Source organism: Eriocheir sinensis, chromosome 63, assembly GCF_024679095.1.
Source record: "Eriocheir sinensis breed Jianghai 21 chromosome 63, ASM2467909v1, whole genome shotgun sequence".
NCBI lineage: Eukaryota > Metazoa > Arthropoda > Malacostraca > Decapoda > Varunidae > Eriocheir > Eriocheir sinensis.
This window is the reverse complement of record NC_066571.1, coordinates 11,281,908-11,308,137: the sequence shown is the minus strand read 5'-3', so window position 1 is coordinate 11,308,137 and position 26,230 is coordinate 11,281,908. Positions and strand designations below refer to the sequence as shown.

At 43.6% G+C, this 26,230-nt stretch overlaps 1 protein-coding gene across 1 annotated transcript in view; it reads left to right on the top strand.

Annotated features, from left to right (window-relative positions):
* Nucleotides 1–25,445, top strand: part of LOC126987052 (TATA-binding protein-associated factor 172-like) — a 32,363-nt gene extending 6,918 nt beyond the window's left edge. The window contains exons 6-34 of the mRNA XM_050843725.1: nucleotides 515–643; nucleotides 1,419–1,577; nucleotides 1,989–2,124; nucleotides 2,557–2,742; nucleotides 3,274–3,490; nucleotides 5,649–6,426; nucleotides 6,645–6,791; nucleotides 6,955–7,105; nucleotides 7,422–7,683; nucleotides 8,215–8,314; nucleotides 8,996–9,144; nucleotides 9,591–9,708; nucleotides 10,334–10,480; nucleotides 12,073–12,141; nucleotides 12,647–12,769; nucleotides 13,954–14,397; nucleotides 14,659–14,926; nucleotides 15,318–15,553; nucleotides 16,474–16,611; nucleotides 17,028–17,209; nucleotides 17,512–17,653; nucleotides 17,797–18,105; nucleotides 18,257–18,433; nucleotides 19,253–19,401; nucleotides 19,676–19,813; nucleotides 20,443–20,605; nucleotides 21,922–22,058; nucleotides 22,915–22,996; nucleotides 23,412–25,445. Coding sequence (XP_050699682.1) covers nucleotides 515–643; nucleotides 1,419–1,577; nucleotides 1,989–2,124; nucleotides 2,557–2,742; nucleotides 3,274–3,490; nucleotides 5,649–6,426; nucleotides 6,645–6,791; nucleotides 6,955–7,105; nucleotides 7,422–7,683; nucleotides 8,215–8,314; nucleotides 8,996–9,144; nucleotides 9,591–9,708; nucleotides 10,334–10,480; nucleotides 12,073–12,141; nucleotides 12,647–12,769; nucleotides 13,954–14,397; nucleotides 14,659–14,926; nucleotides 15,318–15,553; nucleotides 16,474–16,611; nucleotides 17,028–17,209; nucleotides 17,512–17,653; nucleotides 17,797–18,105; nucleotides 18,257–18,433; nucleotides 19,253–19,401; nucleotides 19,676–19,813; nucleotides 20,443–20,605; nucleotides 21,922–22,058; nucleotides 22,915–22,996; nucleotides 23,412–23,663 — 5,688 coding nt within the window. The 3' untranslated portion in view covers nucleotides 23,664–25,445. The remainder of the gene's footprint in view (nucleotides 1–514; nucleotides 644–1,418; nucleotides 1,578–1,988; nucleotides 2,125–2,556; nucleotides 2,743–3,273; nucleotides 3,491–5,648; nucleotides 6,427–6,644; nucleotides 6,792–6,954; nucleotides 7,106–7,421; nucleotides 7,684–8,214; nucleotides 8,315–8,995; nucleotides 9,145–9,590; nucleotides 9,709–10,333; nucleotides 10,481–12,072; nucleotides 12,142–12,646; nucleotides 12,770–13,953; nucleotides 14,398–14,658; nucleotides 14,927–15,317; nucleotides 15,554–16,473; nucleotides 16,612–17,027; nucleotides 17,210–17,511; nucleotides 17,654–17,796; nucleotides 18,106–18,256; nucleotides 18,434–19,252; nucleotides 19,402–19,675; nucleotides 19,814–20,442; nucleotides 20,606–21,921; nucleotides 22,059–22,914; nucleotides 22,997–23,411) is intronic.
* Nucleotides 25,446–26,230: the final 785 nt, after the last annotated feature.

The following is a 26,230-nucleotide window of genomic DNA, read 5'->3' as shown; positions in this document are numbered from 1 at the left end:
TTTTATGAGCTCAAAAACATCCTAAGCTCCTCGGTTACAAGGAGTGTGCCATGGACTGGCAGGAGGGGGTCAAGAAGGAGGAGGAGTGCTGAGGTCTGAGTAAACTGGAGAATATTTTTCTATTATATATAAAATGTGATAAATATTAAATAAATTGATTCCAAAAGTGCATTTGTAGCTGTTTGATTTATTATTGCTTTTATTCTGGGAAAATCTATTGTAAATTAGGGCAGTTGTACTATTTTCAGCATGTTTCAATGTTTGGATAGCCAGGATAGGCACTCAAGTATTTTTTATTTTGACTACTGCTACCGCAGTATCACACACCACATACCACACTGGGAAAGAAAAAAAATGGGACCTCACTACCACAACCGCACTACTCCGGAAAAAGTACCGCACTACCACAACCACACTACTGATTTTTCAGTACTGCGCCCACCTCTGGTTGTATCTGAAGGCTGATTGGCTGACCACTTGCAGACTCGTCATGCTCATCATGTCCTTATTTTAGATTGGAGAGGATGAGCCAGAATGCAAAAGACATTGTGGTGAGGACAATGCCATAGCATCAGCAGCAGGCAGTGATGATGAAGACTGCATGGTGGTGGACGAAGGCGTTCCGGCACCCTTAGCAGAGGAGGTGATGGCATGACACTTGTTTCCAGTAGATCATTGCTTGTCCACCATCTTGAGGCAGTGTCAAGGCACCACAATTGATAACACTTTTGATATCTTATGCACTTTTTGTAGAGTAGTGCTTTGCAGGCTTCTTCTTAAATTTCTTAGGTTCTTGTCCTGCCCCCTTTCCTGTAAAAAAAGAAAAGAGGAAAGTAAATGTGTTATTAAGTAAAATTCCTGTGTCATGTAACGTGCAGTACAATCAGCATCAGGCTGTGCCTTGTGAATAGCTTTGCATCACTGGAAATTAAGAGGAGAGTCCATTACTTTTACCAGATTTTCCAAGGGGTCAGCCACTTGGATTTAGAGCTACAGGTTGTCATCATCAGCCATTATTAGTCTACTGCGAGACAGGCCTTTCCCAGTGTTCTCCACCGCTCTCTTTATAATATCGTGTACCCCATTATTCACTGGCAGAGTTTACAATTTCATCTGCATTTGGTGCTGTGTCTGCCCTGACTTCTCTAATTCATTTGCTGCCTCTCTGTTACTTGACTTGTACATCTGTTACCAATTCTGTGCATTATTATGACCTGCTCAAGTCCATACTTTTACTCTCGGTCATCTTTAGCGTCTGCAACCTCTGGTCATTCATGATGTTCACTTCCTGTCTGTCTATATTGTACAGTACCCAGCATTTTTTTCCACTTATCTTAAGGCACTTATTTTTATTCTCTAGGTCACTAGTAAAAGGGCTTAGGCTAATTAATGTTTTTATTTTTATACTATTGCAACAGGGCTGTGAATGGCCTCTAGATGCCTTCTGCGACACCCTAGCAGCTGACCTGTTCAGTGTGTCTTGGGAGACGCGGCACGGGGTGGCCACGGCGCTGCGGCACATTATCAGGGTCCAAGGTCGTGGGGGAGGCAAGGCCACATACCACACCAAGCAGCAGGTGAGTGAAGAGGTCTACTTAAGGGGCTACTTTTTTATAGGAGGTATTGCCTTCACACGTCTGTCCTCTCAGTGATATATTATTGTAAGGTTTCCAGTACCCAAAGCTGGAATTTTTTTAGATTATCTTTGCCCAAAGAGTATTTACAAGTCTGTATCTATATAAAAAAGCTATGAATACTAAGAACAGGTTATTAAGATAGGAATGCATTGTAATGGTAACTGTAATTAGACGTAGCTGATAGTGTGGACTGTACCTTTGTCTTTCAGAAAGTCACCAGACATAGTTCATTAAAAGACTAAAATCTATTGTGTTTAGAATGTGATCTCTTGGTTTGTTTTCTTTTAGGATGTTTTCATTGTATGTAGCCTGTGTGTGTGAGTGTGCATGTGTGTGTGTCGTGTGTTGCAGATGGAGGAGAGTCATCAGGCCTGGCTGGAGGACCTGGCAGTGAGGCTGGTGTGTGTGCTGGCCCTGGACCGCTTCGGTGACTTTGTCTCGGACCAAGTGGTGGCCCCTGTGAGGGAGACATGTGCACAGACCTTGGGTGGGTGTATTATGACTCTAAATTGCTCTTTATTTGTAAGTTACATTGTTTGATTGTAATGGTTGGTTAACCCATCTGCTGTGATTGTCCTGGATTTGGCTTTCACTGGTAGCCTTGTAACATATACACCAAGGTATTTCTTTTCCTCTGTGGTGGATAGTGGAGTGTTTCCCATGTGGTATTGGTATGCTGGAGATCCCCTTCCAAGGTGCATGATTTTACATTTTTTTTCATTGAATTGCAGCAGCCACTTTTTGTTCCATTCCTGTAGCCTGATGAGGTCTTGTAGGAAATCCGCAGTCAAGGGGCTAATAAACTGATATTTGCTGATTTTTTTTTGTCCCATATTGTGATGAAATAAATCGATGATAAAAATTGCAAGCTCACAACAGGGAGTCCTAATAAAACTCAAGCCTTTCTTCCTCTTTGTAGGTAGCATCGTGCACCTGATGGGGGAGGAAGGGGTGTATGGCGTGGTGGGTCTGCTGGAGGAGATGCTGTGTCGCCAGGAGTGGGAGACGCGTCATGGAGGACTGCTGGGCCTTAAGTATCTCCTTGCTGTGAGAGAGGACCTACACACGTGCCTCTTGCCTCGCTCATATCCACACATCTACAGAGGTGTGTGTGTGTATTTATTTACCTAGTTGTAGTATACAGGGCCTGAAATACACCCGTGTGGTCCTGTCTTCATATCTATAAACATCCAGTGTTTCCTTAAAGCTCTATACACACTTTGCCTTGACCACTTCTTCATTTGATTAATTCCAATTATCTATATTTCTCTGAGGAAAACTACTTTGTGTCATTTAGAAATGTTCCCTTTCATAATTTTTTCTTATGACCTCTTAACTCGGTCTTCACTTCTCTGTAGTAAATCTTTATCATCTGATTCTTGTAGGCCATCCACAAGTTTATATAATGTAATTAGGTCACTTTCTTTCTTTGTGTGTTAACAGCTGCATTTCTGTTAATCTTTCTTTATAAATTAAGTCCTGAAGGAGTCATTCATCTTCCTTTCATACGGCTTCTGGATGAGATGGATGATAAGGTTTCTCTAGCTGCTGCTTTTCTTTTTTGAAATATTAGGAAATTAGTTGCCAGGGTCTCAAAAAGCAATGATTGTATAACACATGCGTCATTCTTTGGCAGGGCTCTTGGATGAAATGGATGATGTGGTTGCCGTGGCTGCATCGTGTCTGGTCCCTGTGGCAGCCAGTGTGGTAGAGAAGTTGGAGTCCAGTACAGTTGGCTGCCTTGTGGCCACACTCTGGGATGCTCTGATGGACATTGATGACCTGACGTCTTCCACGGGTTCTGTCATGATGCTGCTGGCCAGGCTCATGGCTCACCCAGCCTGTCGTGAGAGGTGTGTGTGTGCATCACTGGTGTGGTGTTTCATGTGCAAGTGGTGTTGTGATGTGACAATCTTAAAGGTTTATCAGTCATATATCAACACCCTGTTCCTGCAAGAGGCTGTCCCAGGCAGAAGGGTCTCCATTTCCCTGTTCTGGCACTCCCTCTCAGCACACCATCCTTCATTTACCAACGCACACACATACACATTTCTCTCTCTCTCTCTCTCTCTCTCACTCACAGACACACACACACACACACACACACACTTATGAGGAGAGACTCAGTAGCATGGGACTCACAACCCTGGGGAGAAGAAGAGAAAGAAGAGACCTGATAGCGGTGTACAGGGTGGCGACCGGGGTGGAGAATCTGGACAGAGAGGACCTGTGTGTGTGGAGCGAGAGAGAAACAAGAGGACACGGCAAGAAGTTGAGGGCGATCACATGTAGGCGAGATGTGAAAAAGTTTAGCTTCCCAAACAGAAGCATTGAGCTGTGGAATGGACAGGAGGAGGTGGTGGTTTGTGCAAGAAACATTATTGATTTTAAGGAAAAGTTGGATAAGAGCGGATATGGAGACAGGACAGCGCAAGCGTAGCTCTCTTCCCGTATGTCACAACTAGGTAAATACAACTAGGTAATACACACACACACACATACACACATACACATATGCAGCATTAGTGTGGTCATCTAGATTGAAGAAAGAAATTAGAAAGTTGGAAAGAATACAAAGAGCAGTGACTAAATTACCGGAAAATCTGAGAGAACATACTTATGAAGAAAGACTGGAGAAATTGGGACTAACATCACCGGAGAGCAGAAGAAAGAGAGGGGACCTAATAGCATTGTACAGGATACAAGAGGGGTTGGAGAAAATGGACAGGGAAGACCTAGTGGAACGTGACAAAAGTGTGACAAGAGGCAGTGGTAAGAAATTGAAGAAGAGCGACTGTAGGAGAGACATCAAGGAATACAGTTTTCCATACAGAAGCATAACAACATGGAACGGACTTGACAAGGAGACTGTGTGTGCAAAAACAATGCATGAATTTAAAGCCAAACTGGATAATAAGCATTATGGAGACGGGACAGCACAAACCTAATACGGCTCTTTTCCTGTATTTCACAACCAGGTAAATACATACACACACACAAGCTTTGCCATCCCATTGTGACACACCACATGCACCTCTCCATAGCTCATTTCCACTGCACATATTTGTGATTACTGTGCTGCATTCCATGTCTATGTTTGATGCATATAACAAGAGTTGTGAGGATAATGGTTTGTCTTCCTTTCTCTAGCTCCATGCTCACACTTCTCTTTATAGCTGGTAATCAATTCTTACACATCACTTATAGCCTCCTCATTCTTTGTGTATCCTCTTGTGACTCCAGTAATCCTCTCCAAACATACTACTTAGGAAACTTGTATCCCCTCAGCATGGGGGGCTTCGTGGTGCAGTGGTTAGCACACTCGGCTCACAACCGAGAGAGCCTGGGTTCGATTCCCGGGCGGAGTGGAAAAAGTTGGGCGGCTTTTCCGATACCCTACGCCCCTGTCCACCCAGCAGTGAATGGGTACCAGGTATTAATCGGGGGTTGTGTCCCGTCTCCTGGGGTCTGTTCCCTTCTCCTATAATTCCTTCCCCTTCTGTCTCTCTCCGGCGTATGACCACAGATGTTGCGCCGACTAAACAAAACTTTCCAACTTTACCCTCAGGAGAGTGAAAATTATGACTGTCCTCCAGCCCACTCACTGGTCATGACAGTGGCATGTTGGCTAATGTTGACCAGTATCTCCATGATGTCATCCTATTCATTGGTAACCTCTGGAGAAGCTTTTCTTCTTCATTTCTTCCTTCCTGTGACAAACTCTTTCAAGGGGAGAGTATCAGAACAACTCACCAAAATTAATCTCTTTTAGAATCTTTCACTGTCTTGTTTTAATTGGCTTAGCAGGTTGTCATTTTTATTCCCCTGATCTGGTTGACCCCTCTGCCATAAAAAAATGCAAATATGAAGATGAAGATGAATGCCTGTGTGTAACTCTCTTCAGATTAGCAATAGTGTAGTTGAACAGACTGTAATAGACCTATATAGTAAGAGAAACTTGAATGGTTTATCATGAAAATTAATTATGCACAACTCTTATTTTCCATCCAGCATGACCAGTGACCTGAGCCAACTGGTGCCAAGACTGTGGCCTTTTCTCTACCACAGTAGCAGTGTTGTACGTGCTTCAGCGCTCAAAACACTTGACACACTCACTGCATGTGCTGGCTCAACCATCCCCACCACCACCACCACTGCAGCGCCTCAGGTTTCCACTCAACACACCACTGCCATCACTTCTACACCACAATCTGATACCACCACCACCACTTCAAGTAGCACTACCACCACCATTACCACTGAAGAGTCACAGTTCTCCACCTCCACTGCACCACTAGATTCTGACACCACCTCCACTACCACTATAATTGTACCCACTACCACCACCACACAGATAGCAGACTCTGACACGACCACAAACTTGCATTCTCCTGCCTCCGTCACTGCCGTCGAAGAGAAGATTGTGCATGAGAAGGGTTGTGAGTTGTGTGTGCAAAAGGAGTGCAAGCATGAAGAGGAAAAGTTTGAGACCAAGCAAGGGAGTGGTGGGGGGATCGTAATACAGAAGAAAGTGGAATATATTGATAGAAAAGAAGGCTTGGAGCTGAAACAGGAAAGTGAGATCAAGAGTGAAGACAACGCTGTGTCCTCCAGTGTCAAAAGTGAGAATGGTCAACTTGATGATGAAAAGTGTTGTACAAAGTCTGTCAGTAGCTGTGTGGATGTGAAGTGTTCCTGGCTGCCACCTATCATCCAACAGCTGCTCACCCACGTCTACCAGCGTGCACTGCTGGAGGAGTCGGATGAAAACCTCCAGCTTGTCTTCAAGGTGAGGAGAGAAGTGTCAGGCCATAATGGGTCAGGTTCTTCCATGGTTTAGGTATAAGAGTGGAATCTCCCTATCTTACTGTATGATATGCTCTGAGAGGCAAGGTCATACCAGATAATTCATAATGGTTCTTTGATGAAGACTCGTCTCATCAGGGTAAGAACATAGAGCATTACCACCATTGTCATGAGCAGGTCTTGGTGTCATTTTCTGCACAGATCTGGACGCAGGCCCTGGCGTGTGTGCCCCTCTCTGAAGTGCTGCCGGCCGTGTGTCCATTGGTGTCGCAGTGGTTGTGTCTGTCCATGGCCAATCCTAAGGTGCCCCTTGACCCCTCGCTGCTGCTCCTCGCCCACCACAGCAAGGTGTGTGTTGAAGACAGCGCACAGCAGGGTTTTGTAAACTTTTCTGAGCTTAGTACCCCCCTGCTGGGTACAGGCATTCCTTCCCCCATTTCTTTATCATTTTGTTTTACCCTTGGCCAGCCTTCTATGCCATGAAAAATGAATCCTTTCTCTCGTGTGTCAGTCTGGCGAAGGACGCAAGGTGAGGATCGGAGGAGACTCGACAGAGCGTGTGGACACCAAGTATTTCCTGGGAGGGTGTGACCAGTACAACAACACCACAGAGAGACAGCGGGTGGTGATGAGGGCGAGGTGTGCTGCAGCCAGACTGCTGGGTGAGCTATAAACTGGTGCTTTGGGGAAATGAGAACCTAAAAGTAACAGAGTAGGTGGAGAGGTGTTGGAGGGGAACAGTAAATGAATATGGCTGAAGCAAGGGGGCTGATGGAAAGTGAGTGCAGGAGGGAAATCAGGGAGAGAGAAAGATGGCAAAGAAAGTTTAGGTGGAAATGGAAAAGAAAGGAGAAAGGGAGTATTTTTCAAAGTAGCTCTTTTTCTGATATAGGCTATTTGAAATGGTGTCCACAAATTAGTGAGCATGCTTATGACCTGGAGCCCTAAAAATTGCAAGTGCTGGTCCTTCCTGTACAGGCTCCCTCTCATGTGTCGTGAGCCAGCCAATGCCGGGCTTGGAATACCCCCAAGACCAAGGTCCAATGGAATGTTACGTCAGGCTCCTCGAGGCTCACCTGGCCTCTCGCTCGGCTCTGCAGCGCTTTGGGGCCGGTGCAGTGGTGAGGGCCTGGGCCGCCACACGCCCCCCGTACTCCTGCCCCCCTTCCCTCCAGAAGGCACTGCACACCTGCCTCAGTGAAGTGGTCTACTATGATGAGATAGCACTCTCCTTCACCAGGTGTGTGTGTGTATGTGTGTGCATTACCTAGTTGTAGTTTACATCATTTGAGCTAAGCTAATGTAGTCATATCTCCATATATGCTTTTATCCAAATTTTCTATAAGTTCATGGATATTCCTGTCTCAAATTATCACTGCATTCCAACTCTTCCAAATATTAATAATTCTTTTTGGAAGGCAATCTTCTTTACATCTTTTCTGCCTCTTTTTATTGTTTTTGTAAGGCTCTATTCTGTGCACTTTCTCAATGTCCTGGTATCATATTAGTCCTTCATTGTCTACCATAAGGATTATTTCCTTGGCCTGGGTCAGCTATACATTCCCAGCATTTGACTATTTGCTTGCATTCAGTGTTGAATACCACTGCAACTCACTTGTAATATTTCTCCACAGTAGATCTCCATAGTTTTGCTGTGTCATGGGTCCAGCTGCCGTGATCAGTCTATCTTTGTGTGTGATATTCAACTTCATTAACCATTTCCTTGACTCAGCTATCTGTATGTCTCCTAATACCTTGGTGTACTGGGCAGGCTACAACAGGAAACACAGGACTTCATGGCCATGCTGAGACACTACAAATTGCCCCTTGATCCTGCCCTCACAGCATCTCCTGTCTTAACCCTCAATCAGGTCAGTATATGGATAAAGCTGTTATTATTACTACTACTAGCCAGTGAGGGGATGATTTTATATTATAGTGAGGTGCTTGTCGGCCTCTACTTTTCCTTCTCTTTCCTAGATCAGATATGAACAGAGCTGGTTGTAGCCTTTCTGAGGCCCTAACCTGGATCTCTTTTGGAGACCCTATCCCCTCCACCTTTTTGTTCACATTTTTTTCCTATGTGATCACCCCACAAGTTATATCCCCGTCTTAAGCAATGTAAATAAATATATATAATTTTTGCTTCAATTTGTTTAATATCATTATTTCTAGAACTTTTTTCACGGGAGAATAATGAAATCACCATCTGGATATGCCCTTAACTACATTTTTTATTTTTTATTTTTATTTTTATGCACATCCTAAGGCACCGCCAGTGATCAGAGGCCCTATGCATTGAGCAGAGTGAGGGTATAGGAAGGGCCAGCACTGGATATGAAAATTAACTTTAATATATCAGTAGTAGCAATAGTAGTAGTTGTAGTGCCAGGAAGGCTCATACTCTGAGTAACAGTGACAACCTAGGAATTGAAGTCAGAATAGACAGAGGAACAGGTGAAGAGATGAAATTTGAGCATTTGCTGGAGAAGAAAGGAGCACACTAATGTATTATTATTATTATTATCTTCATTATTATTATTCCCTCCCAGATTCAGACACTGAGCGGGCACACTGCACTCACACTGTTTGCCCTGGGCCGCCTCCGCCCCAAGGTGTTGGCAACGCTGGAGGAAAGACGGAAGACTATACAGAGCAGTGTGTCTCAGACCTCCAGTGACCAGCTCACTCTGGCAACCATGTGAGTGTATGGAGAAAGAGAGGGAGAAGGAGAAGGAGGAGAGGGGGATATACAGTGGTACCTCGTACACCATAAATCTTTAAAACATCCCACAGAGCAATCCAGTCGACTCTGTCATAAGCTTTTTCCAAATCCATGAAGGCAGCGTATAGTTTCTTTCCTTTTGCTATTATTTTTCTACTACCATCCTGAAGGCAAATATCTGATGGGACAAATTGCTTCCTAATTTGAACTTTCTCAATTCAAACAGCCCAAATGAACCCATTATGTTCGAATCACGAGGTACCACTGTGTGTGTGTGTATATATATATATATATATATATATATATATATATATATATATATATATATATATATATATATATATATATATACACATATATATACATGCATGCATACATACATATATTCAAAGACTTTCTGAACCATCACTTCTCTTCCTCAGGACCCAGGCAGTGATTGCTGGTTCCGTTGTCCTGTTTGACGCTCTGCCGGGCAAGCTCAACCCCGTCATTAAGCCTCTCATGGACAGCATCAAGAAGGAGAAGAATGAAAAGTTGCAAGTGTGTTGAGTCCTATTGTATTTTGGGTACAGTTGTGGACAAAATCTTGAGGCACCTTAACCCATCCGCTGCCATTTGCATGGATTTCGCCTTCACTGGTAGCCTGGTAACATACGGTCCCAGGTCTTTCTCTGCTTCTGTGGTGAATAGTGGAGTGTTTCCCATGTGGTATAGGTATGCTGGATTTCCCTCCCAAGGTTCATGACTACATTTCTCTTCATATTATGTAGCAGCCACTTTTTGTTCCATTCCTGTAGCTTGGTGATGTCTTCTTGTAGGAAATCCGCAGTCAAGGGGTTCACGTAAGCATGTTTTGACCAAGTGGCTCCTCCATGCAGCAAGTCGCATGAGGCAGGAGGAGACTGGAGGGTTGGGAAAAGAGAGAGGAGAGTTGGGGGATGAACTAGCAGGGAAAGAGTGTATAAAAAGTGTAAGAGTGGACTGAAGGAAGTGAGTGGGGGATGAGAGTTGAAGGGTGAGAAAGATAGGAGTAAAGGGAGAACTGGTTGAGGAAGATAGGAAGGAAGATGAACTGGTGTGAGAACAAGAATGGACGGTGAGCTAGGATGGGAAGGGAATGTCATTACAAATTATTTTCCTCACCTTTCAAGCCCTTACTTTGCAGGCCATGTCAGCAGAAGACCTCACCCACCTGCTGGAAATGTGTGTAGCATGGTCAAGTGGACCAAACTCAAAAGTCATTAAAAACTTGGCCAACTTCCTGTGTGTGGACCAAGAGTACACGCCAAAGGCCTCCCAACAAGTTGATATGGTAAGTGTTTCATTCCTGATCATTATTTTTGTCCTGCCAATAGATTATTAGACATAACCTTTGTGGAAGGGGGTCCCATTGTCTGTGCCATCCTAGAACTTTGTATAGCAGTGTACCCTTCCCAATTTACCACTTGGGAACACATCAACTAGCATTAACATCTTGGTGCTTGGAAGATGGCTCTGACATATGCCAAGGAACTGAACTGCAGTAGCCTGATTAATTAAGGGGCTATTACACTGGCCAAATTTTCCGTGGATCTTCAGTCAAACCTCGATTTCCGCTGGCGTGGTTTTCATTTGTTTCTTGTTATTGCTGCTGTAGATGATGGTGAGTAATACCGTCGTCCTTCGGTGAAATCTACCGTAGCTTTGGAAGACCGCGGAGACGTCAGAAAAACACCGGAAATATGAGAACCACGCCAATAGAAATTGTGGTTTGACTGAAGATCCACGGAAAATTTGCACAGTGTAATAGCCCTCTTACACACTTACATGCACACATAATGAAACATGATAAACAATAATTAAGGTAACTATCATAACACAAATGAGTGTGGTCCACCTGGCTGGGACCCGGAAACATCTATCATTGTCTCGCTGAGTCTCACAGTGGTAGTCATGTGTTATTCACCCATGGTCTGATCAAATGCTGGAGTCGTGATTGTGAGCCACTGCCCTCCTGGAAAGAGCTCTTGTGCTCAGAGTATCTTTTTTTTCATCTTTGCCGCCTGCTCCTATAGTCGGTTCACCCGAGTCTGAAGTGTGCATTATCGCGGAACGGCAACCTCCAGCCATGCGGCATATCCGTTTTCGTGGATACTGTATGCTTGCCTACGCATAGTAAACAGTCATCAGTGTCAATAATGTGCAGGCATCAATAACAAGTATATACCATCAATTATAGTCAATTATGAGTGAAAACAATATAAGTAATGTAGTAAATAGCTGTTTTATTAAAGCCTTCTATTTTTTCTCGGTGTTGGACAGTTTCAAGGCTGTTTAATAATCATAATCAGCGATCTTGTAAATTAACAAAACAGCTATTTGTGACATTATTAATATTTTTTAACTCATAATCAACTATAATTGACGGTATTTGTTATTGCTGCCTGCACATTATTGACAGTGACGACTGTTTACTGTGCGTAGGCTAGCATACATTATCCACGAACTCGGACACGCCGTGTGGCTGCAGGCTGCCGTTGCGCAATAATGCACACTTCAGACTCGGGTATAGGAGCTCCCAACAGGGGTTGGCCTCAGCAGAAGCGTTCCAGACACTCCCTCCTTGCCTGCTCAAAGTTTCTCAAGGATCTATCACCCCTCCCTGACATACTCCTGCACCTTCTCTCTCCATTTCACTGGAGCTCCTCAGAGTACTTACCTTCAGGAAATGCTAGGACCTCAATCCCCCCATCTATCTTGCTCAAGGGTGTGGGGGGAGGACAGTAACAGCTTCTGTCAGCCTGTTGGGTAAGGCCAGGGTGGTATTCACTGAGCTATGAAGCATGTGTGTGTGTGTGTGTGTAATGGTTTGTACAGTTAGGGAAACATCAGCTGTGTGTAATATCTGGTAACTGCCACACACAGGAGGGGAATGTAGCCAAGGAGACTGACCATTGCCTCCATCATATACTCTCTCTCTCATCACAACTCAAGGTAAGGAGTATTATTATTATTATTATTATTATTGTAGGTTATATTATATGTGAATGTTAGCACTTATGTGGTTCATTACAATGTGTATTACTTCTTTACTGTCATCTAAAGGAAATCACTGAGTAGATAATATGCACAAGTGTCGCTCATCATTGACGGCTGCACACGAGTGTTACTGGTCACCGACAGCTTGTACCTGCGTGACCTGTGCATGCGACTGTGGTTTGCATCTTTATCTAAAACTACTGGCACTGTACCTTCTTTTTGTAACCACTTGTAGACTGTAACAGCCTCTTATAACACACCAGAGAGGATACACCTGTGTAGATAGCCTAGTGATGTTACTAGAATTTTGATAAAGCAGAATAAAGAGATATAATGTATTTTCATAATCACTTGTAACAGAAGTATAGCTCATTATAGCAGGTCAGAGAGGCTGTACTTGTGTAGATTGCCTGAGAATGTGTATCATACTGTCGCTACAATGGTTGTCTTTGTTTATAAGTCAACAGAGCGTCAGATGGTGCAGCGGTCTTCCTCGCTCTCCGGCCGTCCTCCGGGTCGACCACCTGCCAATGCCAAGAAAGAGGACCCAGCAGAGTTGACAGAAGCCATCATGGAGGGCGAGGTAACCACTGAGTCTTATGGGTGCATTGCGTCCCACCCATCTGTAACTAGCATGTGTCCAAAACCATTGTAGAGTAACACACTTCACCCATTCAGCCACTCCACTCTTGCTGTCTTGCATGACTAAACTCTCATGCATTACCACCATGACTGACCACATGCTCCTTTTATAAGCCCATATTTTTGCTGTAAATGTTCAGTCAGTGAGAGAGGCAGCCTCTGTTCAGACTATGGGGGGTTTATAGGTAGTTATATACTTACTTAACCCGTACAGTGTCTTTTTTGTCATCAATAGGGGTCATGCCAGGTTGCACTTTTTTCATTTTTTTATTTTTTTATTTGCCCCTTAAAATGTAAAAAAAATCGTGCTTCCGACGATCAGTTTTCATTTCCGATTACTTTGAAGTGTAATTTACAATTCCTCATGCCTTACTGATTATTGAGTCAAGGAGTGATTACCTAGAAGAAAGTAACTTACCTTCTTGTATAATGATTTTTGTTGGAATGCGGACAAATGTACAGAAAGGCCCTTTAACGTCCATTTAAAAATACGAAGACTTGTCAAATTATTGCTCTTTACTGTCAATGAACAATGTTACATACACAAACAAAAATAAAGGGCATATAAGCCCTCAAAAGAGCTTGCGTATATACACGTACTAAACGCTTCCTTAAGAGGTACGTATATGTACGTACTTAACACTGTTCGGGTTAAGCACCCTCATGGTCAAAATAAAGATTATGCGATTAAGGTTTTGTTATTATTGAAAAGAGTGTAAGATTGGCTGGGGAAGGAAGATGAAGTGAATGAATTTTAATAGTTAAGGGCCAGGTTCTGCGTAAGTATGTGAGCATGGAAGGGAAAATGTGGGAGAGTAGTGAAGGGAAAACATAATAGTTACACTAGACACAACTATGACCATGGTAGCTAATCTTGAAAACAGTATTTTGTGGCATAATGAATTAGTGAGTTGTAGTGGCCGTGGCACAGATAAGTGTGAAGGCCTGTACCTGTGGGTTTGACGCTGAAGTGTCTCGTCTCAGGGCCCCGGGGGCAATTCCTGTCTGGGGCATTGAGGAAAATGTTTATTCCCAAAAAAGATCATTTTCTCATATGCTCCAAAAAGTACCAGTTCCTCCATGACTAAAGTATCAATTTCTGATGTGAGTTCCTCTTGTTTGCAGCAACAGCATGCAGCTGAGGTGCAACGACGTGGCTGTACCTTTGCGCTGCAGAACATTGCCCGCCACTTTGCTTCAGACCTGCCTCAGAGGTCACCTCAGCTGTGGCAAATGATAATTGGTCCACTGGCCACCATCACCACCAGGACTGGTCCCCTCAAGCCTAGGCCACCATTGCCTGAGGAAGGCCATGCACCTCTCCCAGGTCCTGAGGAGTGTGACAGGGAAGCCCTGCCCTCCAGTGCAGTGCCACCAGTACAGAGTACTGGGCCAGAGATCACCAAGTCTGACAGTGAACAAATGGACATCAGCACAGGGCCCCAAAAGTCAGGCAGTATGGCCATGAAGCAGGATGCCAGCAGCCTAAAGAGTCCCCAGGAGGCTGTCAACTGGCTACAGCTGGTGGAGGTTGTGGTGCCAGCACTCCACATTACACTGGTGGAGCAGGTGAGAGTATTAATAGTACAGTTGCCTCATGTCCAGTGCGGGAATTTGCAGGTGGAGGAAAGGCAGTCATTTCTGAAAGACTATTTGCCAGAAATTCTTACATTTTTAATTTAGCTGCTTAGTAGTTGTAGTTGCAAAGGTAAGGATGAGATAAAATGAGAATTTAAAGGGAATGGAATGTAAATGGGGTTGTTGGGCTGAGTAGCTTGAGCATGTAAATAGATTGGTGTGCAGACCTTAACAGTGTTGACTCATTTTCAGTTTGGGCAGCAGGCAAGGATGCTGGAGTCCTGGCTGTACCACGAGAATGCAGCCGTGCGGCACATGGCTTCACGGGTCCTGGGAGCCCTGGCCATGGTCCTGCCTGTGGCCACTCTCACACAGATAGTGGAGACCGTGGTGCCCCAGCTGGCTAGCATCCACTGTAAAGTCCAGCGGAGGGGGGCAGTGGAAGCCATCCACTGTGTCATCCAGAAGCTTGGCTTTGATGTTGTGCCTTACAGTGTGATGCTGGTGGTGCCTTTGTTAGGTAAGCCTAATAATGATAAGAATAATTATGCATTTTTCAGCCTTTAGATAATATGCATACACTTGCTCTAGAAACACAACAAGCACTGTTATGGTGGTAAGGGATAAGGGAACTATTTATTTGAGAGGTGCATTAAAATAAAATATAAAAGCATTACCAGAAAAAAAAATCAATGAACTCTGTAGCTGAGGTCACAGCCATAACAGCCAAGACACCAGCAGACGGCAAACCTGTCAATAACAACATGGGGATCTTCATACCCTTCCGTTACCGGTAAAGTTCCCTCAGTTTTATTTTTATAACACATTCCATGCTTAATTTAGGGTGTGTCCTCCATGCCAACATGTCTTGTATGCCACACAATATGATAATAAGGAAACTGTTGCACCAGGGAGTATGAGTGACCCCGACACCAGTGTGAGACTCACTGCAACCCTGTGCTTTGCCACGCTGATCCGGCTGCTTCCGCTGGAGGGAGGCATTCCAGACCCGCCCTCGCTGAGCCAAAGGATGGTGCTGCAGAAGAAACAGGAGAGGGAGTTTTTGGAGAGGCTTCTGGACCCTGCCAAGATTCCTGATCACATAGTTCCAGTGCCCATCCGTGCTGAACTCCGGAGCTATCAACAGGTGGGTCCTTTGGCAATGTTTCATCATAACCATCAACCAGTACTAGTAAACTGCAGGGCAAATGCCTTTCACAGTACCATCCATCTCTGTTTATCTGATGTTAGTGTGCTCCATCCCGCTCCTGAAATGGTTCCATCTTTATCTTCCTCCACCTGATAAATCTTTATTTGATCTGACTTTTGCAATTCCTGAACTCCCTTTTTTTTTTATTTTTATACAACAAAGGAGACAGCTCAAGGGCACAAAAAACGGAAACAATAATAAAAAAAAAAGCCCACTACTCGCTGCTCCTGCAAAAAAATAATCAAAAGAGGTTGCCGAAAGAGAGGTCAATTCCGGGAGGAGAGGTGTCCTGAGACCCTCCTCTTGAAAGTGTTCAAGTCGTGGGCAGGAGGAAATACAGATGAAGGAATATTGTTCCAGAGTTTACCAGCGTGAGGAATGAAAGAGTGAAGATGCTGGTTAACTCTTGCATAAGGGGTTTGGACAGTATAAGGATGAGCATGAGTAGAAAGTCGTTTGCAGCGGGGCCGTGGGAGGGGGGGAGGCATGCAGTTAGCAAGTTCAGAAGAGCAGTCAGCGTGAAAATGGCGATAGAAGATAGAAAGAGAGGCAACATCGCGATGGAATTTAAAAGGTAGAAAACTATAAGTAGGAGGAGGAGAGCTGATGAGACGAAGAGCCTTAGACTCCATTCTGTCCAGAAGAGCTGTGTGAGTGGAGCCTCCCCACACGTGAGATGCATACTCCATGAGAGGGTGGACAAGACCCCTTTATGTGGATAGCAACTGCGCGGGGTAACATGCTGTTACTTTGTTGTTTTAAAGTATATTATTAGTATTATTATTCATTAAATGTCCTTATATTCCCTTATTGGGTTGTACTATTATTAGTATTATCCTGATCATTGTCTCCAACAGAGTGGTGTTAACTGGCTGGCCTTCCTGAACCAGTACAAGCTTCACGGCATCCTGTGTGATGACATGGGACTCGGCAAAACCCTGCAGTCCATCTGTATCCTGGCCAGTGACCACTATAGGAAGGAGAGGGACAGAGCAGTAAGGGAAACTTGCTTTACTTTGTTTTTATTTCTTGTTTCATTGATTTATCTATTAATTAATCAGCATGAGTCAAGATGAAATCACTATGAAACACTGACCACTGTGCCACTAACAGGCTGGGGCCCCATCAAGGAAGCCTATATATTGTTTTACAATTATCATGCACTTTTCTCTTTCTGTGGATTACTTTATTTTTATTTATTATTAGGGTGGGTAGGCAGCAACTGTCTGCTGTAGATATGTCTATTCCTTTACTCTCAAGTGTTTAGTTTCTCATCATAATTTGTTGTCCTGCCATTAGGCTGCCTACTATTACTTTTATTTTTTATATCATGATTGTTAATAGTAGTGGTAAAAGTATGAACATTCAGTCAGGAGAACATTAACAACTGTTTTGTCCTCCTTTTTCTTAGGAGTTAGGTGAAGGTGGTGACAGTGGAGCTGATGGTGGTGATGGCCAGCCTCCACCTATCCAGTCTTTGGTGGTGTGTCCGCCCACCCTCACAGGCCATTGGGTGTACGAGGTGGAGAAGTTTGTGGATCAGGAACACCTCAATCCACTCCACTACACTGGACCCCCAACAGAACGCTACAGGTAGGCTATAGTGAAGCCAGATTGGTGAGTCCATTTTGGTGTTGGCTCCTGCGGGTTCTTTCCTCCCGTAGGTAAACCATCCGCTGTGATTGTTAGGTATTTGGCTTTCACTGGTAGCCTGATGACATATACCAGACAAGGACCAGGTCTTTCTCTGCCTCTGTGGTGGATGGTGGAGTGTTTCCCATGTGGTTTTGGTGTGCTGGATATCCCCTCCCTGAAGGCGAAATCCCTGACAATTGCAGCGGAGGGGTTGACATTTTAATACTGTTGTTGATGACTTTCCTCCCTGTCATTTTCAGGCTGCGGCGGTTCTTCTCGGAGCACAACTTGGTGGTTGCTTCTTACGACATTGTAAGGAATGACATTGACTTCTTCTCCCTCATCAAGTGGAATTATGTGATCCTCGACGAGGGACATGTCATCAAGAACAGTAAAACCAAGGTATTCTGTCTGACCCATCTGTCTCCGTGTTACTGTTTTGGGGATTTTAATTAGTGTTTTTTGTTTGTTTTTTTGTTTTTGTTTTTTTGTTTTTTATTAATCCATTTTTCTTTCATCTATGCCTCTACCCTCAATTTTTTCAGTCCTGCCGTGCCATCAAGCAGCTCACTGCCCAGCACCGCTTGATCCTGTCTGGCACGCCCATCCAAAACAGCGTCCTGGAGCTGTGGTCACTCTTTGACTTCCTCATGCCTGGCTTCCTGGGCAGCGAGCGGCAGTTCATGGCACGCTACTCCCGCCCCATCCTGCTGGCCCGGGACCCCAAGAGCTCCAGCCGGGACCAGGAGGCTGGTGTCCTGGCCATGGAGGCCCTGCACCGCCAGACGCTGCCGTTCCTCCTGCGCCGCACCAAAGAGGATGTGCTCAGTGACTTGCCTCCAAAGATTACGCAGGTGTGTGTGTGTGTGTGTGCATGTACCTAGTTGTATTTACCTAGTTGCAGTTTTACAGGGCCTGTGTGTGTGTGTGTGTGTGTCAGTGTTTTGGTAAAGGATATAAATGAAAGGCTCAAGAGGGCATGTAAAACCATCCTTTCCTCTGCAGGACTACTACTGTGAGCTGAGTGCACTACAAGAGGAGCTGTATGAGGACTTTGCCAACACCCAAGCCAGCCAGAGCATCAGTGACACTCTGCACACTGACAGAAGCATCAGCAGTGGCAGCCGCCGAGAGGATGCCAGCGGGCCTGCATCAAGGCTTCACCAAACACATATCTTCCAGGTGTGACTCATAGACTCAGTGTCAGTGATCATGTGTAAGGTGCCTTGTTTAATGTGTGACGTATCATTACTTGCACAACATCAACTCAGTGTTGGATTCCACAGGACACTTAACCTCCGACCTTCGTATAATTTCTGAATGAGGCAGAAGGAACTTGGTGTGCTTAAAGGCCTCAGAAATTCAATTTCTCCACTCTACAACTTGATACAGTCTTCCTGTTATTTCTCCCCTATTCTCCAATAACATCACAGCTGTTCCCTTATATAGTAAACATTCTTAGCCTACCCTCAGCTCAAAATCTCAACTGGAAGCATATCTCATCTCTTGCTGCATCATCTTCTTCAAAGTTAGGCATTCTGTATCATCTCATTTTTTTACCCCCTCACAGATGCTAATCATATTCAAAGGTCTTCTATGGCCTTTCCTTTCCAGAGACATGGTCAGCATCCATGTCTATGTCACTGGAGGCAAGGAGAACACACTGACAGAAAATAATTAGGAAAGTGTTTGAGAGCAAGATTGAGGGAAATGATATATGAAGACCACCTATGAATGAGCAGGGATTAGCAGAGTGAATGAGTATTGCCAGTGAATGGGCATGGATTAGCAAAGTAAATGAGTATTGCCAATGACTGAGCATGGATTAGCAGAGTGACTGTGTATTGTCCGTAGGCAGGGTAATGATGTTCAGAGAAGTAGTTCCAGAATGGGGAAATTTAGAGACCAGCCGAGGCCACCCTCTTTGGGGAAGTGCCGATATGGGGATGTGACATCAGAGATATAGGTGGATAGATGGTCAAAGATATTGTTTTTGTGCAGGCACTGCAGTACCTGAGGAAGGTGTGCAACCACCCCAAGCTGGTACTGAAGGCTTGTCACCCAGAGTTTGAGCGCATTACATCCAAGCTGAAGAGCTGCAACTCCTCTCTGTCCGACATCTCCCACTCAGCCAAGCTTCTTGCCCTCAAGTGAGTGGTGGCAGCATGATGGTGTCTTGTTGTATGTGTTATGAAACAGTGATACATAAGAATGTAATGAGGCACTAAGAGGTCAGTCAGCCTCAGCCTGTAGTGAAGCAATGTTGAACAAAACATTATTTTAGGAGTTACTGTAGTCTAAGAAGTTTACATAAGAACGTAAGGAGTCTGCAAGAGGCCGGTTGGCCTATACTAGGCAGCTCCTGTGGTGAATACTGATTCAGAGAGTTTCAGCTAGAATGATTCCTTGTGTTTATTCTAACAGACAGTTGCTGTTGGACTGTGGCATAGGCAGCGGCAGCAATGCCAACAGCAGTGATAGTTCCATAGTGTCACAGCACCGAGCCCTAGTGTTCTGCCAGCTGCAGGGGATGCTGGACATCATAGAAAATGACCTCCTCAAGTGAGTACGCTTCAAGAAGAGTACACTCCCTTCAGTGTTACTAACATTAACTAAGCATTCCTTCTTTATCAAGCACACAGTATATGTTTTCAGAGGTGCCTGTGACTCATCACCCAGATAAACTAACATTAGACAGAGAGGTGGAGAACGTTGGGAAAGGCTGGACTGGAGTAATGATGACTGGTGCTGATGATAAGATGCAGTCATACCTCAGTTTAGGAGCTTAATTCATTCCGGAAATTTGCTTGCAAACCAAATAACTTGTAAACCAAAACTGTAAGTAAGTGTAGTGCTGAAAACACAAACATCGCACACTAGAGCACAAACGTAATTGGACACGAGAACGCGGGTGCTATCTCTGTGAGTGTACAATGCAGACTGAGACCCCAGTCACATTGTTTTGCGTTCTGAGCACTCTCCTCTTATAGGGAACAAAGGGAACCCATGATTGTGTCTTTGACTCATACAAACAGGATGTTCATACACCAAGGGATTTTTTAGTGATTTTTTTTTTGTTGCTTGTAAATAAAAAAAATTGTAAAGTAAGGCAGCTGCAAACTGAGGTATTGCTGTACTATCATTCATTCACTCAGACAAGTCACCATGTCAACCTAACATCCCATCCCCAGAGCTCACATGCCAAGCGTCACTTACCTTCGGCTGGATGGGGCAGTGCCGGCAGGGGCGAGGCATTCCCTGGTGCGGCGCTTCAACAGTGACCCGTCCATCGACCTGCTGCTCCTCACCACGCAAGTCGGGGGTCTCGGCCTCAACCTCACCGGTGCTGATACGGTGAGTGTCATCATCATCATCATCATCATTTCATCGATGCCTGCTCCTAGGAGCTCCCACCAGGGGATGGCCATGGCAGAAGAGCTTCCAACTTTCTCTATCCAGACACAACACAAAGTTTCTCAAAGATCTTTCCCCCCTCTCCCTAACATACTCTTGCACCCTATCTCTCCATTTCACTGGAAGTCGTCCTCTAGCATTCCCTCTCTCTATCTCACTCACATACACCCTTCTGGTCATCTTACTCTCCTCCATTCACTCCATGTGGCCAAACCACTTTAAAGTCTGTCGCTTCACTTCTTCCACCACTCCACACTTCTTCCCTTCACCCCTGTGACACATTCCAAAATGGTTGTACACACTTTCATTACTCATTCCATTCATTCTACTCACACCACAAGCACTCCTCAAATAACTCATTTCCACTGCCTGCACTCTAGACCTCTGACTTTCATTCCAGGCCCACATTTCACTTGCATATATGAGGGTTGGTACTATTATTGTATTTCTCAAATCCCTCTTTACCTCCATGCTCACACTTCTGCCATTCATGATTCGTTCCAAAGACCCTACCACCCTTCTTCCTTGCAATGCCCTTTCTCTTATCTCTCCCTCCATATCACCATGCTTACACATAACTGATCCAAGGTACTTAAACTCATTGACCTCCTCCATTTCTTCACCATTCAAAATTATTTTGCATTCATTTTCACATTCAATTCCCACTCTATATGGGCATACAAAATCTACAACATCACTTCTACTCTGCTCACAAACCATTACTTTACTTTTGGTGACATTTACTTTCAGCTTTCTCCTATTACAGACACTATCAAAAACACTGACCAAATTTTGTAGGTCACTTTCATATTCTGCAATGAGCACCGTGTCATCAGCAAACAATATCGAAATCAGTACCCACTTCCTTATGGTATAGATCAACAAAGAATGACCTCACTTTGTTGTATAGAAAGTCTCATTAGTAAGGAAGCATTTATGAATTTTCTGAGTCCCAGCAGTACCCAGAAATCGACTGATAAATCTTGCTCTGATGCAGAGGAGGCGATGATGAGTCTAGCTCCTGATCTGGCCGTGGGTGAATTACACACACACACACACACACACACACACACATCTCACACATCTCACACCTATATAAATATAGGAGCAGGGTTACCTGATATTGCCTGGGTCTAACAATATTTATTTATTTTATATTATTTTATTCTTTATTTTTTTATTTTTTTATTTAATTACTATTATTATTATTATTATTTATTTATTTATTTATTTATTTATTTATTTATTTATTCCAGGTCATCTTTGTGGAGCATGACTGGAACCCCATGAGAGACCTTCAAGCAATGGATCGCGCTCACCGCATCGGGCAGAAAAATGTGGTGAACGTGTACCGCCTAGTGTCTCGCGGCACACTGGAGGAGAAGATCATGGGGTGGGTGCTCAGGCTAAGTATTGGTTCAGTGGTCCAGCCAGCCAGGCTTATGTCTGTAGGGTTTATTGTGCCCAGTATTTTGTGTAAGTACAGGATAGATGGATGGTAGGGGAGATAAGGGGGATGTAGCAGGCTTCACTACAATACTCCCCCCTCAGCAAAAAAGATCAGAAGGCTGGGTGTTCGTGTTACTCCAGGGTCACCAATGCAGTGGGTGCTACTTCAGGCAGTCCAATTTGTTGGTTCAGGAGAGGGAGAACCAAACACGGTGATGGGGTGACAGCAACTGATTTATTAGTGAGATATATATACAGCTATTTACAGGGTGCTACAGGATCAGCATGGATCTAGCGCATAGACTCCGCGTTCCTCATGTCGTGATTGGGTTTGTAGCGAAGCCCGCTTCAGGGATAAGGGACTAAGTATTGGTTTAGTGGTCCAGCCAACCATGCTTGCATCTGTAGGGTTTGTTGTGCCCAGCATTTTGTGTAAGTACAGGATGGATGGATGGCAGGGGAGATAAAGGGCTAAGTATTGCTGCAGTGGTCCAGCCTGTCATGCTTGTATCTAGGGTTTGTTGTTCCCAGCATTTTGTGTAAGTAGTGTGCATACAGTAGTGCAATAACTTTCATATCTAGATGGCTTGTGAAAATGGTAAATGCAAATACAGCAGTAGGATTTAGCAGAATAAGTCAATATTGTGATAGCCAGTAAAGTTATCTTGTAGGATCAGACAGTTGAAACATCTCCATTAACATTGCTCTCTGCTAACAGCAAAGAGTCATCAATATTTTTATTTGTTATGATGTTGCTATGATCCTTCCTAGGCAGTCATCAGTGCCTCTCTTTGTTACAGGCTCCAGAAATTCAAGATGATGACAGCCAACACAGTGATAAGCCAGGAGAACTCCAGTCTCATGAGCATGGGAACCAACCAGGTGAGCTCATCATCACATGGCTTTTCTTGTGGATATGGACTATTATACATTTTTATCAATTTTTTACATTTTATAGTGAAGAGAGCAATCAATGTATGTACTGTCTAATTTAATACAAATTCAGTTTTGAAAGCCATCCATTCATACACAAAGCTAATTCATGATCACACTGTCTCCATTCCTCTTTGTGTACTTTTTAGTTTTATCAAGATTCTTTGTGAAGTGCCATGTTTCTCATCAGTGTATTAGGGCCAGGAGGATACAGTGATTGCACACCTTTCTATTCAAGGAGTGTGACAGGCTGCTATTCATGTTTACCCAAAGTACTCCTCCCCATACCTACTCTTCTGATTCCTTGTTATTGGACTGAGGACGAGGGGACTGGCAATTATTTCTCATTTTTGTTTAATTGCAGCTGCTGGACTTGTTCATGTTTGATTCTGGGAAGTCTGGCGGCAGTGGCGGTGGTGTAGGCCAAGAGTCTTCCTCCGGCACCCCCACCACTACCACCTCACACATACTAGGTCTTGGCACAGCAGGAGCCAAAGCAGTCCTGGAAAGCTTACCTGATCTGTGGGATCAAGATCAGTATGAGAATGAATATAACCTGGACTCCTTTATGTCAGCCCTCAGAAGGTCTACACCCAGCCATGTCCTGAAACCCTAAAAACTTTAGCTGGGTGCTTAGAGTTATTGCTGGGTAAGTAATCAGTCATCCAGCCAGCCATCATTACACTACTCAACTTCACCTAACCTATCTGAACCCATCATAGCCCAGCTTGCCCTACCATAACCTAATTCAACTCACAAATCACTTGTAGGATGATGATTGGAGGTACTGCTGGAGTTATCAATGAGTTTTGCTTTACCATTCCACTAAACACAATACACCTCTCATCCATACTGCATCTGTACACTTCTTCATTCCTCCTTTGTATACCTACCACACCCTGCCCCAGAATGACTCATACACCTTCTTCACAGAATCACCATTTTGCATATTCATTACATGTCCAAGCCATTTCAATGCATCATGCTTTACCCATTCCACACACTACACCTCTTGCTCTCTGCTACATACCACATATCTTGTACACCTTTTCATTACTCATACCATCCCACCTTGTTACACCAGATACTCTCCTCAGGTAACTCATTTCTACTTCTCATAACCTTGTCTGTACAGACTCATTCCCTGCCCATGTTTCAGAAGCTCTATGTCAAGTTAGTAGAACTGTATTATTCCTTAATAATATATTATTCTATCCTTTTATCTCTATATACATTCCTTGTAATACCATCTTAGCTGTGTTTGCTCAGCCAGCCGTCTTCATATCTCTTGATATTTGTGATTCTGTTTCTTGTCAAGAAGTCTTATGGTGGATTGGCTTGGCCTACAGTGTGTGGATTCACTCAGCACAAGTACATAGCATTGTCAGTTCCTGTGCTGAAAGACAAAGACCTGGAACCCCGAGGTTTGGCATTGTAGGATGGGTGGGGCGTTGCATCTCCCTGGCGTATGCCCCAATTGATTGATTGGTCCTGTTTTTATGAACATATGAGTCATTGAAGATCCTGAACCATGAATATGTGAAGGACTTCATGTAACCTGAAAAATAAAAGTAATGGAGAGGGACTTTTGAACTTTGCTGGTTTGACTGGAGAGTAAGTGTGGATGTGGCCCATTTCAATGATTAGGCTTTACTTTGTCCATCTCATGGGTTATTACTTCCAAGGTGTGGTACTATAGACCTATCCCCATCCCTTGTTCCACAGGGGAGGGGGCCTTGCTAATGTATGCTTGTATAAGATAAGAGAGAATGAATGAAAATACTGATTAACTCTTGCATTAGGAAGTTGAATTGTTATCATTATATCTTTTGGCAAACTAGCCATTCTGTTATCTTTCTGTTTATATGTGTGAGTCTAGCCATCATCAAAACCCTTCCCACATTATATATATATATATATATATATCTATATATATATATATATATATATATATATATATATATATATATATATAAATATATATATATATATATATATATATATTTTCTGTCTTAGTGTTGCCTTTATTATGTGTTATTTTGGTTCTATATTATTGGGACAGAAGGTCAGACAATCTTGAACGTCCATTGTGATATAGAAATTTTAAGTAGTACAGGTCAGGCCATGAAGTGGACAGATGCATGCCACAGCTCTCTTGGAAAGGTCAGACCTCAAGAACAGAAGAGAATGGCAATAAGACTAATACTAGATACATGTAAATAGTTTGTAATTAGTAGGTAAATATTGCAGAGGTAGACCAGGAAAGACAACGTGTGTATTATTACCTCTGATTTCATTGTAAATATAGTACATAGTGGTTGATGATGCAACATATTACAACATAGGGTCTACATGTTAAAACAATTCACGTCTCAGGGAAAGTAAAGCTGTAAGAATACATGTCTTTGTTATCCACCCACACTACTATTACCGTACCAACTTGAGTAAAGGTCAGTCTCATGCAAAGAGATATTTGTTCTTGGATATTTTGGGGGGCTGTGGTTAAGAGTAAAGGAACGTCAGTGAAACAAGAGTAAAGGAAGGTCAGTTAAACAAGAGTAAAGGAATTAAGGTCAGTTCAACAAAAGTAAAGGAAGGTCAGTTAAACAAGAGTAAAGGAAGGTAAGTGAAACAAGAGTAAAGGAAGGTCAGTTAAACAAGAGTAAAGGAATTAAGGTCAGTTCAACAAAAGTAAAGGAAGGTCAATGAAACAAGAGTAAAGGAAGGTCAGTTCAAACAAGAGTAAAGGAAGGTCATTTAAACAAGAGTAAAGGAAGGTCAGTTAAAACAAGAGTAAAGGAAGGGATCAGTTAAATAAGTAAAGGAAGGTCATTTAAACAAGAGTAAAGGAAGGTCAGTTAAAACAAGAGTAAAGGAAGGTCAGTGAAAACAAGAGTAAAGGAAGGTTAGTGAAACAAGAATAAAGGAAGGTTAGTTCAAACAAGAGTAAAGGAAGGTCAGTTAAAACAAGAGTAAAGGAAGGTCAGTGAAACAAGAATAAAGGAAGGTTAGTTCAAACAAGAGTAAAGGAAGGTCAATTCAAACAAGAGTAAAGGAAGGTCAGTGAAACAAAAGTAAAGGAAGGTCAGTGAAACAAGAGTAAAGGAAGGTCAGTGAAACAAGAGTAAAGGAAGGTCAGTGAAACAAGAGTAAAGGAAGGTCAGTGAAACAAGAGTAAAGGAA